Source organism: Micromys minutus (genome assembly GCF_963924665.1).
Source record: "Micromys minutus genome assembly, chromosome: 2".
Taxonomy (NCBI): Eukaryota; Metazoa; Chordata; class Mammalia; order Rodentia; family Muridae; genus Micromys; species Micromys minutus.
The window spans coordinates 40,558,865-40,578,715 of NC_137971.1; the positions used below are offsets into that span (position 1 = coordinate 40,558,865).

Sequence of the window (19,851 nt, forward strand, 5' to 3'; positions counted from 1 at the left end):
TCACTCTGGACCACAGAGAAATTGCCTCTGCCTCTCTCTGTCTCTCTCTGCCTCTCTCTACCCCTCTCTGCCCATCTCTGCCCCTCTCTGCCCCTCTCTGCCCCTCTCTGCCTCTGCCTCTGCCTCTGCCTCTGCCTCTGCCTCTGCCTCTGCCTCTGCCTCTGCCTCTGCCTCTGCCTCTGCCTCTGCCTCTGCCTCTGCCTCTGCCTCTGCCTCTGCCCCTCTCTGCCTCTGCCTCTGCCTCTGCCTCTGCCTCTGCCTCTGTCATGCTTGGATTAAAGGCATGCATTACTACCCACAGTTACTCATAGCTATTTTTTTTTTACTAACCAACATTAATGCATATGTTTCTGCTGTCAGCTTACTTGAATATCTTGTTTTCACTACTCCTTTACTTCCCTTGACCTTTCCACACATAAACAATGGAATGTAAGTCCATCAGACAGAAATTCTTGACTCCAACTCTCCACTTATTCCTTGGAATGCAAATACTATCCAGAATATAGTGACATCAAATAAATAGATGCTGATTTCATAAATCATATTACGATACATGCTGCAAATTGGGCAGAACTCAAACCTATGGGGTTTGAAAGTGGGTCTATCTATTGTTTTACACATTCTAGGACAATCCCGATCTAGTAGCAGCGTGGGGGAATTAGATAATCTTTACCTTTCTGAGGTCACTCGGATTTGCTCCTCAAAACTACAATTCAGATCTTCCGTCTTCTCATGGAAATATTTTTCCACACACTGCTCTTCAAAATCATGAAGTTTTTTCAAGTCATCCTTTGTGAGGTAGAGCTCTGTGGAAACAAGCATGACACATATGAAAGCCCCTCCTGGAGGGCTCACGCGGAGTGTGCTTTTTACTGGTGTGGATTGTGTCCCCAGTGATGTACTGAAGCTTCGTCTATAGGTGAGAATTACATGGTGGGACCATGGGAAGACTGGATTAACGAACTGGTCACATCAAGCTTAGCCGATAGCTCTCCATTCTCCCTCTCTCTCTCCTTCTTCACCCCATCTCGCTATTCATCCCCTACCTTTGTGCTACAGGAACCCATCCACCATGTTGTGGTGTAACTAGAAGGCTGTCACCAGAGGCTGACCAGAGAGAGACTACAGACTTGGAATTCCAGCCTCCAAATACAGCAGACCCTCGAGCGACAGAGCTGCGGGCATCCATCGATGGCGCTCATTTAAAGATCTGCATATTACATTTGGTTTCACAAAAACCTATGTTAGCCAGACACCGTAGCAATGACGCAGGGGATCAAGATGGCTTTGCATGATGTATGTGTTATACATGGTGAAATTTTTAACTTTTTTTTATTACAAAGGGGATGGAGACTGGAGTTATAGTTTAGTCTATGAATCACTTGTCATTCAAGCATGGGGACTGGGGCTTGATTTCCAGAACCCACATGAAATGATTTGACATGGCGGTGCTTTCTTTTACTCCCAGCATCGGGGAGGCAGATGATGAGCCTCCCAGAGCACTGCAAGCTGATGAACTCCTCATTGGGGCATCCACAGAAGGCAGCTCTGAAGTGTCCCCGCACTGTGACAGTCAGCGCTGCGCGGTTGCAGTTCATCACTATGTCTTTGTATTTCCGCCCATTTCTCCTGCCTGGAAGTGGTACTACTTGTGTTCTGTGATCGTGATTTTGGCGAACTGCATGGCTCTAAATGATAAAATATATTCTTGTCTATGCTATACATGAGATTAAGTACTTGATAAAAGAGGCTTACAGTTGACCTTGTCATAAGCAAGTTTTAACTCTAAATACCTTTATTTTGTATAGAGTGCGGTTCTACACTCTCATAGCATGTCTAACTTTTTCTGTATGTATTGGTGTGCCTGTGTATCCATAGGGAAGATGAACATATAGAAGAGCACGTGTGTGTGCGCATGTGGGCAAAGGGCAGAGGTCGATGTCCTGGTGGTGTTTCTGAAGTCCAGGTCTGTGAGAACAGGGACCATGCCAAGCAGTCCAGGGTATCAGCCTTGCTCTGCCTTCCCGGTGCTAGAGTTAAAAGAATGTGCCAGCACTGCAAGCCTTTGAATGTGGTCCTGAGACTCGAACTCGGGCCCTCATGCTTGCATAGCCAGTGTTTTATGGCCCATCACTCAGGCAACGTTTTCTAATGTTATCCAAATTTCTAGCCTAGATCATTGGTATTTGAGAGTTTTTTGTTTCCTTTGCTTCTTTCCATTTTACATGTTTTATTGCATTATATTTTAAAAAACCAGTCTCCCTCTGTAGCTCAGGCTGGCCCCAAACCCTCAGATACCCTTTCCTCAGCCTCTCTGTGTCCGGGATCACACGTGTGTCACAATGCCCAGCATGATCTTGCAGGTTTGTTTGTTGAGTCACTGTAAGTCTTCAAGAGCAAAGTTCTCCTACAAACGCATTTAGAGTGAAGACTTGCTTAAGCAAAGGTTGACTTCAAGCCTCTTTTATTAAGCCCCTAGCCTCGTGTATCTTGTGATAACAGTTTGATGGGAGTAAATGGCTATTCCCCTGTTGTACTGAGAACGAACAGGAAGTGGTACTTATGTGACAGACATCACAGACTGTCACGCTGTGCTCCTAGACAAGCAGATACAGCTGGAGAAAGAAGGTCATTGTTCCCCCACCCCCTCCCCCCGTTATCTGTGTTAATTACTAAAAGAGCAATAAGTAATCTATAGGTGGAAATCGGGTGTATAGGGGGCAGAGTATGCTGATGTCACTGCTGTTAGTGTGAGGAAGTCTTGCCACATCAGGCTGAGCATGGATTGGCTAACTCCTCCTGAGAACTACCAGCCAGTGGCCAGTCAACTTGCACCCCTCTCTGAAGTAACTAACTCTTTAAAAAACACCTCACCCTGCGGTGCCTAGGCCAGTGCAGGCCATCATCAAACCTCAACATTTGGATTTATACACTGTCCTGGTTCTCAGTGAGGGGAACCAGAAATCAGATTTAAGTGTGTTTCTAATACTTGGGAAATATGAAGGGAGCATGATGCTGCTAAGGGGACAAACTTAGTAAATTCTCTCATAAGTGTCTTTATGTGAGTCACAAAAAATTAAAAACTACTTCATAATTTACTACTATGCAGTGTTTCATTATTTTTCAATTAAGCAAGGAGAAATCAGTGTTAAATTGAAAATGTGTTTATCTATAAAAACGTGCTCACAACAAAAGCACACAATATTTTGTAATTTACATGGCATGGAGGAACCTTTAAACATTAGAAAAAGTGATCCTACAGCCCCCATCTTTGATGTTTTACAAGCCAGGACCAGATGTACACCAGCCCCCAGCAGCAAATCTGCCCCAAACTCCCAAGGGCAGGTCTAGCAACAGGTGCCGCTGGAGTATGCAGTTCTTAAACTAACCACGAGGTGGCACTGCTGCCCCATCTGTTAAGTCTACCTTTAAAGGGGAATGGAGCAGAAGCTTAGAGTCGGGAGGAATGGTTTGTTAATTGCCAAAAAAAAAAAAAAAAAAAAAAAAAAAAGCAAAGAATCATAATATTTCCCTCAGAAGAAAAATACTAAAATAAGAGGGGAAGGGGGAAATGTGAAATGTAGATTGTCTTGCAGCCGTTTTGTATTTTGATATTAATGCCCAGTCACGAACTCATGAAGGTGACTTCATCTGAACCTTAGTAAAATAAAGGCAAGAGCAGGTGATTGGGCAGGGTAATGGAGGTGGAGAGAGAGGGTCAGAGGTCAGAGGATAGGGGAGGACTGAGGAGAGGCTTCATGATGGAAGAAGGATGAATTGGATCCAAGTGGGATTTAAGGATTGTATAGGTCTTATATCTTATACAGAAGGGCAGTTTGTAACTTTGTCTATTTGATGTAATCTTATAGCGTAGAGGATTTGTGAATTGAAAATTGAATATATAAACCTGTATGAAAAGCTATTGGGCCTTAGAGTTGTGTTTGTGTTGGGATTTGGGGTAAAGAAACACCCATGTACCTTTTTTATAGATGTGTCTTACATACCTCAGGCCACACCTGGGGGAAAAAGAGAGTAAACGTCCTGACTCCAATAAAACAAACGAGAATTCATCTTTCCATGTGTCCACACTTCACACCGATTTCCTGAAAATATGAAGCAGCCTTTCTGTCTGATCTTAGGAGGCTAAGAAACCGGAACTGTGATTCTGTTTGATCCACTAAGCAACGCTTGTTGCTCTATTTCCCGGGATCTGAGACCTTTGGAACCACCTCTCTACACAGCAGTGTCATGAGTACAGGTCTGGTGACTCCTTTGAGAGATGTTCAGAGGGGTTCCCAGGCCAGCAGAGAAAACCCAGGTTTTCCCAAAGGCCTAAAACCTTCACACATTCAAGAAAAGACACTGTCTCTCCTGCCTCTCTCTTTCAGCACACTATTTAACTGTAAACATATTTCTTATTCCCCTGAAGTAACTGTCTCAGAGGTTTACTTGCCTCGGTCTGCTATCAGAGCCTAGTTTTGGAGACTTCCATCCTCCTACAATCTTATATAGGAGTAAAGCGTTTTCAGCCTCTGAGACTTGCTCCTGAATAATCTCACCGTTAGCTCTGAGCTCTGGCTGGCCTGGTCAACTCAGCTGTTCTGGCTCAAAGGCCTCTCTCCAAGCTGACTGGTTCAATCTGGCGTCTCTCTCGGCCTCAGACGCTTTGTTCTGTTTGACTTCGAAATAACTTTGGCAGTATGTTCTAGCCTTTTGGCTCCCCGTTCTCTGGCTCTTCTGTCTTCACCTGTATCTAGCTTGTTCTCTCTGCAACCTGTCTCTGCAAACTGTCCTGGTAAAACTGCTTCCTGGTCTCTCTCTGTCTCCCTGTCTCTCTGTCTCTGTCTGTCTGTCTGTCTTTCTTTCTCTCTCTCTCTCTCTCTCTCTCTCTCTCTCTCTCTCTCTCTCTGTGTGTGTGTGTGTGTGTGTGTGTGTGTGTGTGTGTGTGTGTGTGTGTGTGTGATGCTCTTTTGGTAGCTTCCCTTTTCTCTCTCTTCTCATGAGAGCTGGGCACATCTCACTGTCAGATCTTTCTTACTGTCTGCCACTCAGTTAGACAACACCTTCAACATGAGCGCTTCCTTCTACAAACTAACTCATTGTTTGTGATTCTAGGTATATACTAAGGGCTGAGCCACACCCACAACTAGAAACAGGTATTTTCAGTACATAACACATAACTTCAGAATCTTGGGGGTTCACATCAGTAATCAAATATCTTGCAACATTTAACAGAGGCAAAAACAGTCATGAGACCCCAGGCTAAGGTGACAGCGTGCGGACAGTGTCCTCTCAGAACCTTCAAGCTCTGACCTCACTGGAATTACCAGCCTCCAAGATCCCCATCCTTTATTCTTTTCCCTCTTTCATTCTCACTGTCTGCCCTTTTTGTTCCTTCCTTCTGGTCCTCCAGAGAAACTTACTTAGCCCTACGTCCCCCTCTTCCTGGTCCTGTGGCGCTGGGCGGCAGCAGAGACCTCGGAGAAGCAGGCACATGTGATTCAGCAGGATGAAGGGCGGGGGTAGCCAGGGCTTCTGGTGGTAGGTCATAATGTAGCGATAGCGGTTGTATTTCCAGAGCTTGTTCGAGATGGATTTTATATCTAAGTAAATGTTGCTGTGGGTTGAAAAAAGAGAGAGAGAACATTTGAATATGGGACCCTGAAAGGTGACAGACTTTATCTTCTAACTCTTCTGAGTGCTGAACAGATAATCATCAGCAGTTAGCCAATAGCCACTTAGGATTTTTATTCCATCGAATAAAATACAGTAACCACTTTGTGCAAAATATGTTCTTTGGACCAATGAACAAAATGCAGACACTGAAATCAAAGACTAGGGGAAAATGGCAGCATTTTAGGCGGAAAGCAGAAACTGCCCTGTTGTTCTCGGTGCTGCCTATAGGGCGCCTTTGCTTCTCACACATGAAGCTCTTTTTCAGAACGTAAAGCATCCTTTGCTGTAAACAAGTCTGATGTTCCTGTGCCATTGACTTTACAAAGATACCGCTCTCATGCCCAAAGCAAGAACTGCTGGACTAATTCTAGCTAAAATATTTCAACAGAATCATATGAATAAAGAAGGAGAGAAGGATCGATTCTTCCTTATATAAGCCAATACACAGAGCTTCCAAAGGGAACTTGATAAATTATTCACATTAACTTTATAACGAAAGTCACCTCTAGTGGTCGTCACTCTGGGTTTTTTCTTAAATTACATCAGTTTTAGAGGAAGCCAATAAACACTAACACTAAATAATTGTAAACAGAAATTTTAGCAGGGGGCGGAGTGCTTCAAAACAATACATTCCCATGAACTGTGTATATATTTAACACTGGTAGCAGGCCCAGTGGGATACTGTTTTGTTTTGTTTTTTGTTTTTTTAAGTAAGTTTCTTCAGAGGACAAAATGGCAGAGTAGAATTTGAACAAAATTTAGCCAATAAAAATATTGACAACCAAAACCTGACCAGTGATAGAGAGAAGGAGCCACAACTATCCTTAAAAGAATCGGGTCAGGATAAGACAGAGAGAGGCATGTCCCAGGACCTGTGGGGTGGATGACTGACATGTAGCTGGGTTAGAGCCCTGATTCGCAGAATGTGAAAACTGAGTTCAGAGTCAACATCACCTGAGAACACAGGGACATACTTGAACTCTATCCCAGCATCACCAGGGCACATGACATCATGCCCATTCCTGGATTCTATCTCAACCTTATTGACTGGGAAATCCAAGGGGGCGGGTCATTAGTCTGCAGTTCTTCGAGCTCTCAAGGCTAGTCTCAGTTGCCTGTCTTCAATTCACAGGTGACCTCACCATGTCTTCCAGCGGATCATGACATTCACGAAATGTCTCAAGGTCTTTAATGGTAAGAATTCTATCTTCGGTGCCCCCTAGATAAGTAATCAGATCTGGGGGTCACCATGCTTTTTTGTTCCTCAAAGTATTGGTCTCTTTATTGAGTGTTGAGGAAGGAAAGGGAAGAAACAGAAGGGAAGAAATGCAGGAAAAAGAGAAGGAAGAGGAAAGGGGAAGAGAGGAAATAGGAGAGGAGGGAAAAGGAGATGGGTGGGAGGGGAGAGGAGGGGAGAGAAGAGTGGAGGGGGAGGAGAGAAGAGGGGAGAAGAGGAGACAGGAGAGAAGAGGAAAGAAGGGGAAAGAAGAGGAGAGGAGAGGAGAGGAGGGAAAGTGAGGGGAGGAGAAGGAAGGGCAGGAGAGGAGAGGAAGAGGGGAGGAGGGGGAGAGAGGAGAGGAGAGAGGAGGAAAATGGAGGAGAGGAAAGGAGAAAAGAAGAAAAGAGAAAAGAGAAGGGGAGTAGAGGAGAGGAAGAGCCAAAAAAAGGAGAGGAGAGGAGAGGAGAGGAGAGGAGAGGAGAGGAGAGGAGAGGAGGGGAAGGGCAGGAAGGGAAGGGGAGAGGAGAGGAGAGGAGAGGAGAGGAGAGGAGGTGAGAGGAGAGAAGGAAAGAGAAGGGGAGAGGAGGAAAAGGATTGTAGGTTGATTGTAGAGAAGCTCCTGCTATTCCTCTATAGACTTTTGGAAAGCCTAGAAATAGAACAAGTCTATGTTGGGAAAGGGGTTTAAGAGTTTGCCCTGGGAGGGTCACAGGATCAATAAGACCAGAATGTCAGTGAAGCAGGCCTTATCAATAGGATTTCCCAGATATACCGAATAAGGACAAGAATAGGAAAAAGTATTGATAAAAGAGAAGGACAAAGCTCTAGGCCTAAGACCCTTTTAATGTAAAATGGAGGTGCTGAGCCAGAAAGGGAGAGAGAGGGGCTTACTATGAGAGAGAAGGAAGAAAGTGTAACAGACAAGAGCCACTTTGGATAAGTACACATGGAACCTTTAATGGGCCGTTAACTCCAAACCCTCTCCTTCTATAGAACTCCAACTATGCAGTAACAATTCAAATATCCTCTAATGGGTACACCTCAATTATGACTTCTGCTACTTCACTGACTACGAGTTTGACTTCTTTTCTACCAATAGTTTCATATCCTTGCTTTAAAGCCACAGTAATAAAACATGGGACACACATAAGAACAAAGGGTCACATACTCAACATGCACGGGAATATATTCAATACAGCTGCTACCCTATTTTGGTAAATAAAATAATCTTTTAATTAAAGTTGCCTACTTGAAACAGGCAATCAGCAGGTTCACCATGATGATGTATTGCACAAAGAGGTAGACAGCTTGCAGGAATGGAGTCAGGAAAGAACCCGGAGGGCAAGACGTCTCATTTGAACAAACTACAAAGAAAGAATTTAAGAATGAGAGAAGATAAGCCACAGCCCTGGAGCCCTCTGCAAATATTTGACCCCTTAACTTCACAGACTACCACAAGAATGACACCTTGAAAGGGTTCTTGTGACTGATTTCCAGATTTGCTTTTATTCTGGGGATCTCCATAGGTTCTGATTCTGCATGAAGGTGAAACCCTATATGTACCATCTATATCTGAATCACAGAAAAACCCATATGTACCATCTATATCTGAAGCATAAGCCCATATGTACCATCTATATCTGAAGCATAGAAAACCCCATATTACCATCTATATCTGAAGCATAACCCCATATTACCATCTATATCTGAAGCATAACCCCATATTACCATCTATATCTGAAGCATACACTTCTCCGTACATCATCCAATATGGCTTGAATACGATATCACGAGCCAGGTGCCATGAAGGAGCCTCCTTTGGTGAAAGGATAGCTTTTCGCGCCACACCAAAGCTCAGCAGGACAATGGCCATGATGATCACAATGTAGAACATGTTTGCTGCCTGCAAAAACAGCACACCACAACCAGAACTTATCACAAGTCAAGCCCTAGTGACCATCACCACACTTGCAGATAACTGGTCTACCCAGTGGCTAAAATGCCTCGATCCAAGACATCTGAGTTCTCTCTGGCTGTCAGCATCTTTCTTCTATGTAGTATGTGCTTTGGGCCAGTGACATATCTGGAGTCATATGATGTGCAGAAAGCATAACTAGAGACTCCTTCTCTAAGCAGAAATCAAATGTTACCTGCTTTTGGCTGACTAGCACCCAATATTGACCAATGAAATCAAAGATTTGATTTGAAAATCTTTAAAAGGATATGGTATATTCAAATGATTCCAATAACTGTTCCCAGGATTCTTTCACAAAGCCATGTGGTGTCTTAGAAACTGATTACACCAGCTTCCTCCCAGCTTTTAAATATACAGCTACTTAAGCCACTTGTTCACCATGGCAGACGCACTAGGGAGTCACCAACATTTCTACCTTCTCCACATTTCTTATCTTACTAAGTGCTGACTACAAGATCCAAGTAGCCACTGGGCTAAAGATTGACAACAGTGACCTTGCCTGAGCTGTTCAACAACACTGGACTTCATCATTCTTCTTACTGTCAAAGGATACCTGGGAAGGGACTACATTGCCTGGGTATGCCACACAAAGGGGAAATTCTGCATCCTGCAGTCAGCGCTTAGAAAACCCATCAAACCCAGCTTCTGGGAGAAGGGACCTTGTGCCTAGTCATTGAGATTTACTAGTTGTCTCACCTCTAATAAATGTGACATTTCCAAAATCAGAGGATGCATGTATGGTCTAAGAGAAAAAATGGTAAGAAAGAAGAAAATCTGAGGGCTGGCCAGTTCAGCAGTAGAGTGCTTGCCTGTGATGCATGAGGACCTAGGTGCAGTTCCCAGTCCTGCCCAAAGGAAGAGAGAAAAAGAAGCAGAAGAAAAAGTGGGGGGGGGGGGAGTTGGAAGCAGTAGCAGCAAGATTCTTCTTGAGATCCTTCTGGTCCCTCTCCCTCTGTCTTCCTCTCTCTCTCTCTCTCTCTCTCTCTCTCTCTCTCTCTCTCTCTCTCTCTCTCTCTCTCCTCTTTATTGCTTCTGACCATCCAGAACATTACTTTGTATTCTAGAAATAAATGCCAAGATAGTCTTGATGTTGTATTTCTAAACAGTAGATCTTTGTATAGTTTCAAAATTCCAGATGACAAAAGCAGGTACAATGTTCAGCAAGCTCAGAGAATAGACAAGAGCCAGGCCACCCATGTGGGATCTTGGATCACCAACATAAGTTCATGAGTGAATTTATTTAACTTCTGTTTCCTTGTATGTGAGAAGTAGATGCTATTTAATTCATAAAATTGCTACAAATATTATATGAGTTAATACTTAAAAAAATATCTAGTACAGTGTGTGGTACGTAGTTACTACTACTTAAAAGTAAGAGTCGGTGATTTAAAACAAAGAACTTTCCAAGAATAGATTCTTGGCGGTAGTCTTATACCAATAAAAAGCATTGTGATCTCAGTCACTTACAGCCAGCTAAACTAAGCGTTCCTATTAACTACCCAAGCCCATATTTATATACAAGTTTATGGTTAGTCAGAAAATCTCTGTGCTTGTATTAGAAATTCTAACTGGTGGACTAGAGAAGTGGCTCAGTGTTAACGTGCTTACTGCACCTGAGATTAGATTCCCAGGAAGCATGTAAAAGAGGGGCAACGAATGGGGAATGAGATAGTTCCTGGGAGCACACTAGCCAGCAGCCTAGATAAATGTGAGCTTTAAACTCAAGAAGAGTGCTCTGTTTCAACACATAAGATAGAGAGAGCTATGGGGATCTGAAAGAGAATAGCCCTGATAGGCTCACATATTTGATTGTTATTCCCCAATTGGTGGAACTATTTTGGAAGGATTGAGCTGTATGCCTTTGTTGAGGAGGTGTGTCACTTGGGACAAGCTTTAATGTTTCAAAAGCTCATACCATTCCTAGTTAGCTCTCTGTCTGCCTAGTGCTCCCTCTCTGCCTAGTGCTCCCAGCTACTGCTCAGGTGCCATCCCTGCCTAACTGTTTCCATGCTCCCCACCAAGATGGTCACAGACTCTAATCCTCTGGAACCATAAGCCCCCAAATTAAATTCCTCCTTTCATGCGTTGGTCATGGTGTCTCTTCACAACAATAGAAAAATAACTGAGATGAGAGAAACAGTGGAAGACAGACAGTGTTGATTTCTGCCTTCTGCAGAGGTAAACACAGATGAAGGCACCCACAAACAGACTTGTGCACACATTCATACATCACAAGAGAGAAGGTTAAAGTATGAGATATGCACCAGGGCAGTGGAACCACTGAAAAGGGAAACTTGTGTATAAAGTGGAACTTACGCACCATTTTTGCAATCATGGTCACATACGGACCTGCGTGTTGATTCACAGCAAAGAAGTCCATGAGCCGAGAAAACCAAAAGATGATGTCTATGCAGTAGATGAGCCTCCCTGCAGTATGCAAGGGTGGAGGTCCCCACCGCAGGCCAAAGCCAACGGCAAACAGGCCAATAGCCACAGTTTCCATGAGGTTCCAGTACTCACTGAGCCACATCTTCACCTTCTGAGTGAATTTGCTTGGTTCTGAAATGCAGATCTAATGGGAGAAAGAGAGAAAAAGATTTAAAGGAGACGTGGTATAGGACACAGTAAAGTGACAGAGCACTTGCCTCCAACACAAAAGGCTCCGGGTTCAGTCCCCAAAACCACAGCCGGAGGGAAATGTCATCAATAGCTTTCTAAAAATGCAATAACTTGTCATTTAAAAAGTAAGCCTACTCCTGCCAAATTTTACATACCAAGATAATCTGAGAATCATCTAACTCTTGCTAATGGGTTTTTTTTTAAATGATCCTTTAAATATATTTATTTAATACCTATGAATTAAAATTAATGAAGAATTAACCTTACTATCGTTAATCATCACTACCATTAACCTTAGCCACCACTTGAGAGACAAACTAGAAATGACAAAAAGAAAGAACTTTGTTCTGGCTTTTATGGATTCTAGGTCAGGGTGGAGCAACCGTAGGGCATGTTAGAAGTCAGCACAGGTGGCTCTGCCTAACTATGGTTCTGCGTCATGAGCTGAGGGCAAAGGACACTGACAAGAAACTAAGCAGTCCTGCAATCTAGTCCTACAGATGCCACCCAGTAAGCTTTTGGCAAACCACTAAGAATGTGGTGTTGGAACCGCGGTGTGAGAAACTTCTCTTGTAATATTAAGGCAGGCACACTGCCGTGTAAACAATAGGCTTGTTTTCCCCAAAACATAAAAATCATGGTAGAATTCAGATTGTATTTCTCTTCTATAAACTGCATCAGCAGACAACATAATCTCTAAGAAGACACTCACCGTAGAATGTGGACCAGATTACCACTGGAAGACGACAAATGTAGAGACACACAGAGACATGGACACAGAGCTAGGGCAGTTGGAGTCATAACTACTTGCGAATATATTTTCAACTACATTAAGTGACCAGTGGCAAAATAGAAATGAAAATGATTAGTTTTGTTTCTTAGACTCTTTATAGTAGACAGATATTCAGCATCTGTTTGCACAGGTGTCTACCAGAAACTTCCACATGCTTTGGGTGTATCCCTTATATATTTTGCACCTTTAGCCATTCAGATGTCACTTATGGGATAAAACTGACAATAGGTAGGTAAGGCTAGGTGACTAAAAATCAATACCACGAAGGAAACTACATTGTAGGAAGCAAACAGTTGGAGTGCTCAATAACAAATAGATGAAATGCCCATTGCTCCCTCAGTAATCAACAAAGATTGTGTTTCAAAATGGCTGCTTTCAAAGTAAGTTTAGCACAAAGTCTTTGGTAAGGACAAGGAATGAAATCAGACATCTTCCCTCAAGCAACCTTTTGTAGCTAATCGGAATTAGTGGGTTCTCTCTCCCCTCACACACTTGACATGAGTCTACTTTCCTCTCCAGAGCCAAGAACACCTCTTCCGAGTTGTGCAGAAGACATAGTTCAAAGGACAACTCACCTCCCTGACCTTCTCAATAGCATTGGTGAAGATGTAGATGATGACAAGCCACTCTTGCACGCTGGGTTGGGGCTGCATCTCCACCAACACTGTGTAAGTGAACAGCATGAGGAATGCCAAATAAGCCATCTGTGAGGGACACACATTCCCTGGACGTGAGCTCAAGTGACCATGAAAGATGCCAAGTAGGGGCAGACAGAGCCCAGAAGAGGCACAGACATGAACTTCTACATGACAACATGAAAATATCACAGGGACTACTTCTGATAAGGTATTGCTTAATACAAGGAATGCATAAGTATCTATAGTCTAGGAACAAAAATCTGCTACAAGAAGGGGAAGTTATCCTCTTAGCACTAACCACTGAAATATGTGAGTTAGAAAAACACTACAAAAGGTCTCATGCCTTCCCTCTAGTTCTGGCTTGGGAAATATGCGTGCCAAGATGAGCCTATCTTCATGGTAAGCTGACCGTCCCTAACACAGGAAAGTTCATTGATAATTATTAAGATGCTATTTGGCTAGACAGTTGGAGAGATGGCTCAGCAGTTAAAACACACACTGATCTCACTGAAGTAACTGAATTCAGTTCCCAGCTCCCTTTGGGCCAGCTCTCACTGACTGTGACTCAAGCTCCAGAGTATCTAGAACCGTCTTTGGAATTTTAGGGGTACCTACACATGTATATGTATATGTATATGTATATGTATATGTATATGTATATGTATATGTATATGTATATGTATATGTATATGTATATGTATATGTATATGATGTATATGTATATGTATATGTATATGTATATGTATATGTATATGTATATGTATATGTATATGTATATGTATATGTATATGTATATGTATATGTATATGTATATGTATATGTATATGTATATGTATATGTATATGTATATGTATATGTATATGTATATGTATATATACAAACAATAAATAGGTAGATAAATGGTTTTGCAGTAAAAAGCAATCAAGGATGTCACCTGACTTCTACATCTGGCCTTCACATCATACATGCACAGTTGCACAGACACACCCATATGGATATGTACACATAAAGAGACTGGTCACCTAGTTATAGTATACAGTAGCTGACAGAGTCTACTGGGTATCAGGCAGAGTGTTAAGGGCTTGGTACAATCCCACACAAACCACAGCACAGGAGTATAAGCCAGAGCATAGCTTGTGAGAGTCAGTCATCTCTTTCCACCTTGTAGGTTCTGAGACCAACTCCTATTGTCAAGCTTGGCACCAAGCGTTCTCACCTACGAGCCATCTTGTTGAACCATCTCTGCTTTATTTTGAGTTGTGGATGTTCACTGAAACTGGAACTCACTAACATAGCTGGACTGACTGGCCAGGAAGCTCGGGGAACCTGTTTCTAACTCCCCAGTGTTGGAATCACAGAAATGCTGCAGCTTGGCTAGCTTTTCACATAGGTGCTGGGGATCTAAGCCTGGGTCTATATGCCATGCTGTAAACTTTACCAGCCAAGCCATCTCCCCAGTCCTAGACATGACATTTAGAAACAGGTAACTGTCATTCCGAACTATATATTTATTAAGTATGTGCAATAAGTGTGTGGCTGCCAAGTGTATCTTCTGAGATTATATATTATATATATTTAAACAGAACATTGACTGTGAGCAATCTAAGTACAAACAATCATTAGAAAAATATGTGCTACTAAATAAATGTGAGAAGCTGGCAGTAAGCTTTCTCTGAATGGCCACTCTCCACAGAAGACTGCAGTATGGTCTAACAACTTGCCTTCTCAACTTTAAATAGCCCTCTTACATTCAAAGCATATGCTATTGAAAACAATCAAACCAAAAGTTACTATTCCTACAAAACAATTGATCCAACTGATGATTTTTTTATTGATTACTGATTTATTTTGCCTAAGAAAGGTAGGGGAAAAAACCCACCATTCAATTCAACACTCAGGACCGTTAAGTTCATTATACTTAATCACTCCAAATGCTCAGTCTTGCCTATGCTGTGTCTAAGTACTCCAAGAGAAAAGCACAATCTGAGACTGGTCTTACACCTGCAATTCCAGCATCAGGAGGCAATCACAGGAGCATTATTACAAGTTCCGGGACAGCCTGATCTACATCTACCTAGTGATTTCCTGGCTGGTAAGGGCGTAAAATGAGAGTCTATGCCAAATTGAAAGCAAGGGCAAGAAAAGAGGCAGGAGGGCAGGGTTGGTGAGAAAGGGACTCATTTAGGAGCTGAAAATGCATCCAGTCTCCCGTACACACACTTTTCTTGTCTTCTTCCAACTCTCCCACCGGCCTACACTGTCATCTCTTCCACACCCCCTTTTATTTGTTTCTTTTTAAGTGAAATTCTTAAAATGTTGTAAAACTTTTATCTCGGGTGACCAAGTGAGACACAGCATTAGTAACAATATCACACACTACTGATCATCACCAACACTACTGTACTGAGACCAACCGTGTAGAACCAAAACTTGACAAACGGAGCACTGTAGAACTCATAGACTCTCCTGGTCCAGGGGAGGCTCTGGGGAACATTTCTTAAATCTAAATGCAGAGTTTCGTCCAGTTTCTCATCAGGGCCTCTTTCCAAATCATATTCTTTCTGAAAAATAAGCAATGGTCTTATAGACTGGAAGGTGTAACTCAGTGGTAAACTGATCCTTGGTTCAATTCCCTGATCCTCTACCACCAATAATAAACAACACTAACTTATCTACACACACACACACACACACACACACACACACACACACAAACACACCACTTTTTTTGAGACATGGTCTTACTATATATCCTTAGCTGGCCTGGAGCTTGTAGAGATCTACCTGCCTTTGTGTCTCCCCGGTGCTGTGTTTAAAGTCATAAATCACCATAGGTTTCCATCATTATGTCTTGTTGAGGCAGCTAATCTTGGTTACTGACTTGACATACCTGAGGAAAGTGACCCTCAAGTAGAATTGCCTCCATCTGCTTGGCCTTTGGGAATGTGTGAGGACACTTTCTTGATGGCTGATCTATGTAGGCAGGCCCAGGCCTCTGGGAGCAGTGCCATCCCTGGGCAGATGGGCTTGGGGTGTATAAAAAAAATGTACCTAGCCTTGCTGTAAACCATGAATTCTCAGTCATGCTTACTTCCTCTTTTGCCTGCTCAACTTACTATTCATTTTAAATTCCTCTTTTCCTTTCCACATCTTTTGCTATTGATCCAGGCTAACATCTTTACCCTTTCTGGCCTTGATGTTAATGCTGGTCTACTATGGTCTTCTTGATTCTAGCCTGCCTTCTTATGAAACTATCCTATGCAATGAAGGCAATGATTTTCCTGCTACTTATCTCACTACTTTGGTCATAAACAATCAAGAGTTCTTCAGTGAGTAAAAGAGAATAATATTTTCTCATTAGACATACAAGAATCTCACAATCCTGAGTTGCCAGACATGCCTGTCTAGTACCCTCCATAACTACAAGTCCAGCCAAACTTTATTGGCCTTACTTACCCTCTACCCCATGGTATCCTGCCTCTGTGCCCTGTCTACAGTTTCATGAAGCTGTCACTGATTCCTAACCCTTACCTACCAGCCCTACTAAAAAGAATCATTCCTCTTCCTGGCTTTCCCCTCTCTTGTCTTCATGCAGTTTATTCTTGGGCTTAGTTTAGGCCACAGAAGCCATTTAGGAAACTAGCAGTTGAGCAATTTAAATTACTCTTGAGAAACTTATTTTGCCTGGAGAAAATTTAAAAAAGAATTCTGACTTAGCATAGACATGAGGCCATGCTGTCCTAGGTACTCAGAGTTGGAGTAGGGAGAATCACTTGATCACAGAAATTCAAGGCCATTCTGGGAAACATAGCAAGGCAGTACAACACACACACACACACACACACACACACACACACACACACACATGAAGTGAGAGGGGCAATAAAATCTCCCAGAGGAAATGCAATATCATTTATTTTTCAATAGCGCTACAAAGCATAGTACCACAAAGACACATTAATCCACATCTTTTTCTATTGCTACCCCCAACTTTCTCCCAGTATATACGTTGGTAAACTGTGTTCCTCAGCTAATCAATTACATTTGCCTTGATTAGCATTATGAAGTCTTATATAGCCCACCAAATCTGCCAGGTGAAAATTAATAATAATTTTGGGTGAAGTGGAAATGGCTAGACAAGTGTGGTCAATAATTTCTGCTTAAAATGAATCCAAAAAGTATTTTAATCAATTTTTATGATCAGAAGTCTTTCACAATAAAACATACTTGAACAACTCCTTCACTAAGTGATTCAGATTGAAAAAAAAATGCTAAGGTTTTGTGGACAATTTCCTGAAAATGACCCCATCAGGGCTGAGGCCACATCTGCCTTAGTTTCAATATTCACTGTATTAATCAATTGATATGACCACATTTAAACCACCTGTGGGGGCAACTGCTATAGAGAGACACTAGTCGGAGGTTTCAAGAATTTCCCACTTTTTAACTGTTAAGGGCACACATGTAATTTCCATTCTGTGAAGAAACCGAGTCTCCTTTGAGAGCCCTTCTGAGAGGAAATCAGCAGTTCTCCACTTCAGTGACAATGAGTCTATCATTCTACTAAATCTGAAGAGCACAGAGCAGAATTGTATTCGCTGACAAACTATCCTCTATGTCCTGTGGGATTTGCATTTTGAGGGGATGGGTAATGAACAGATTCTTGTCCTCATTTATCTTTTAGCAGCACATAAACCTGGCATGCACAAACGAGCCAGCACATTTCCCAGCAGAGTACCTCTGCACCAGGCTTTGTGTTACCTCTAGGGGTGGGGTCATCACCAAGTTCTTTCTCTTCGATGGGTTTGGACCTGGGACTGACAGAAATGGAGCCACATGACTAGCCCAGGCCTTTAAGGGATTCCTCATGCTTTCTACAGCCAGGGGGATGCTCATAACTTCCTGGATTCCAAGGATTCAAGATGGAACTAGAAAGCAGGGGGTGAGGGAGAAAGGAACACACACACACACACACACACACACACACACCTAAACAGGAGTAATAACTGACGTCCTTAATGACCCAGGAAAGACAGATCTCCAGGGCATCAGAATGCACAGATGCTTAGTCAGCAAACCATGTCATCCACAAAACACTAATCATGGTCTTCATTCAATATTTGGTGAATAAATAACATTTAAATAGGCAATTAAATAGATATACTATACATGCCAAAGCACATCAGATAAAAGCACTTCATTTTGGTATAAGTACCAGTGAAGATGTTTACTACACCTTGGGGCAAAGAGCAGCCTTATAGGTCCTGGTAAGAGTTGGAGCAGAGAGAGCATTCACAGCATCTTGACCATCTGGCTATGAACACTGACTGCTGGGGAAGTGACTACATCCCAGGGGAGAGCACACTTAAGAACCCTAGCAAAACTGCCCACAGCCACTGGATGGTACCAGATGAGAAGTATGGGGTGCAGCAGGGAAAATCTGATTCATTTGTTTTGGGTACATACCTGTTGCTGAATGTGTGTGTGAGTAAGAGGACAGTCTGTCTCAATCAGTTCCCACCCGCCTTTATGCGGGATCTGGGATCAAACTCAGGTTGCCAAGCTTGGTTGCAAATACTTTCACCCACTGAGCCATCCCTCTGGTTCATCAACACACATTCTAGGTGTGTGTCCTTTATAGATGAGAAGCCAATGTGTTCGGCAGTGTTAGCAGAGGCTACACACCATAAGCCAGTCCATTCTGCCACTTCTCAAAGCAAAGCTGAACCAGTTGTTGGACATGACTTTGGCATTGAAGCAGAAATGGAATATTTTGCTCATATGCTCTATCTGACTAGTATATTAAAAGATGGAGAGTACACAGAGAGAACTAAATACCTGATTGGTGAATCAGCCCTGGGGATTCAGAATAACGTGTAACCCCAGGGCAATTTGTAACTCCACTGGACTGAAACGGTGGCCAGAAATCCAAAGTCATTCTGGCAAACTTAGCAAGACAGCAACACACAGGGAGAAGTATACTGGAGGGGGGGGCGTTAATAAATACCCTGTTGATGTTAAAAGGACAGATGTGTTATTTAACAAGTGCCTGTTATTAATAATTTCCGTGCTTGTGCATCTCTGTGCACAGTCATACCATGGAAACTCAGTTTCTTGTGGTAGGGTACTCACCACACTTTCTTTGCTGTTACTCAGGCCCTGGTCACTGTAATTCCATGTAAACTGGAAATCCTGAGACTGCGGGACATGTGACATCTCTGCTTTGCTTTTAAATTCCAATGTCAAAATCATGGGCGGTAAGAGGATACTGATGATTATCTGCAAGGAGAACCAGATAAAGGATGAGCAGAGGACAAAGGACACATGTACTATTGTAACAACAGATGCCCAACAGTGAAGAGAGAAAACCTGTAGAATCCACCTCCAGTAGAGAGGCAGGGCACCAAATGGAAAGATGGGGTTGCCGTCCCACAGTCAAAACTCTGACCCGCAATTGTTCCCGTCTAAAAGAACCACAAGGACACAAATGGAGAAGGGACTGAGGGAAAGGAGGTCCAGTTACTGGCTCAATTTGGAATCCATCTCAAAAGGAGGCTCCAAGGCCCGACACTTGCTGATGCCGTGGTGTGCTTGCAGACAGGAGTCCTGCATGGCTGCCCTCATCAAGGCCCAGCAAGCAGCTGAAAGAGTCAGATACAGATGCACCCAACCAATGAACTGGTCAGGGAGCCCTGTGGTTGAACTAGGGAAAGGCTTGAAGAAGTTGAGGAGGGTGACCCCACATGAAGACTAGAAGTCTCAACAAAACTGGATGCCCCCTGAGATCTCTCAGAAACTGAGCCACCAACTAGTTAGCATACACTTCCATGGTATGAGCCCCACCCCACCCCACCCCACCCCTGACACATATACAGCAGAGGACTGCTGGGTCTGGCCTCGGTGAGAGAAGAAGCACCTTACCCTCGAGAGA

The 19,851-nt window shown here is 43.0% G+C and overlaps 1 protein-coding gene across 1 annotated transcript in view; it reads right to left on the reverse strand.

Moving 5' to 3' along the window:
• Nucleotides 1–19,851, reverse strand: part of TRPM6 (transient receptor potential cation channel subfamily M member 6) — a gene marked incomplete at both ends in the record, with an annotated part of 141,027 nt that overhangs the window by 56,363 nt on the left and 64,813 nt on the right. Inside the window, 8 exon segments of the mRNA XM_080912911.1 lie at nt 674–806; nt 5,424–5,617; nt 8,145–8,259; nt 8,624–8,798; nt 11,191–11,442; nt 12,858–12,986; nt 15,335–15,481; nt 19,053–19,199. Of these exon segments, the coding sequence (XP_080769037.1) occupies nt 674–806; nt 5,424–5,617; nt 8,145–8,259; nt 8,624–8,798; nt 11,191–11,442; nt 12,858–12,986; nt 15,335–15,481; nt 19,053–19,199 (1,292 nt within the window).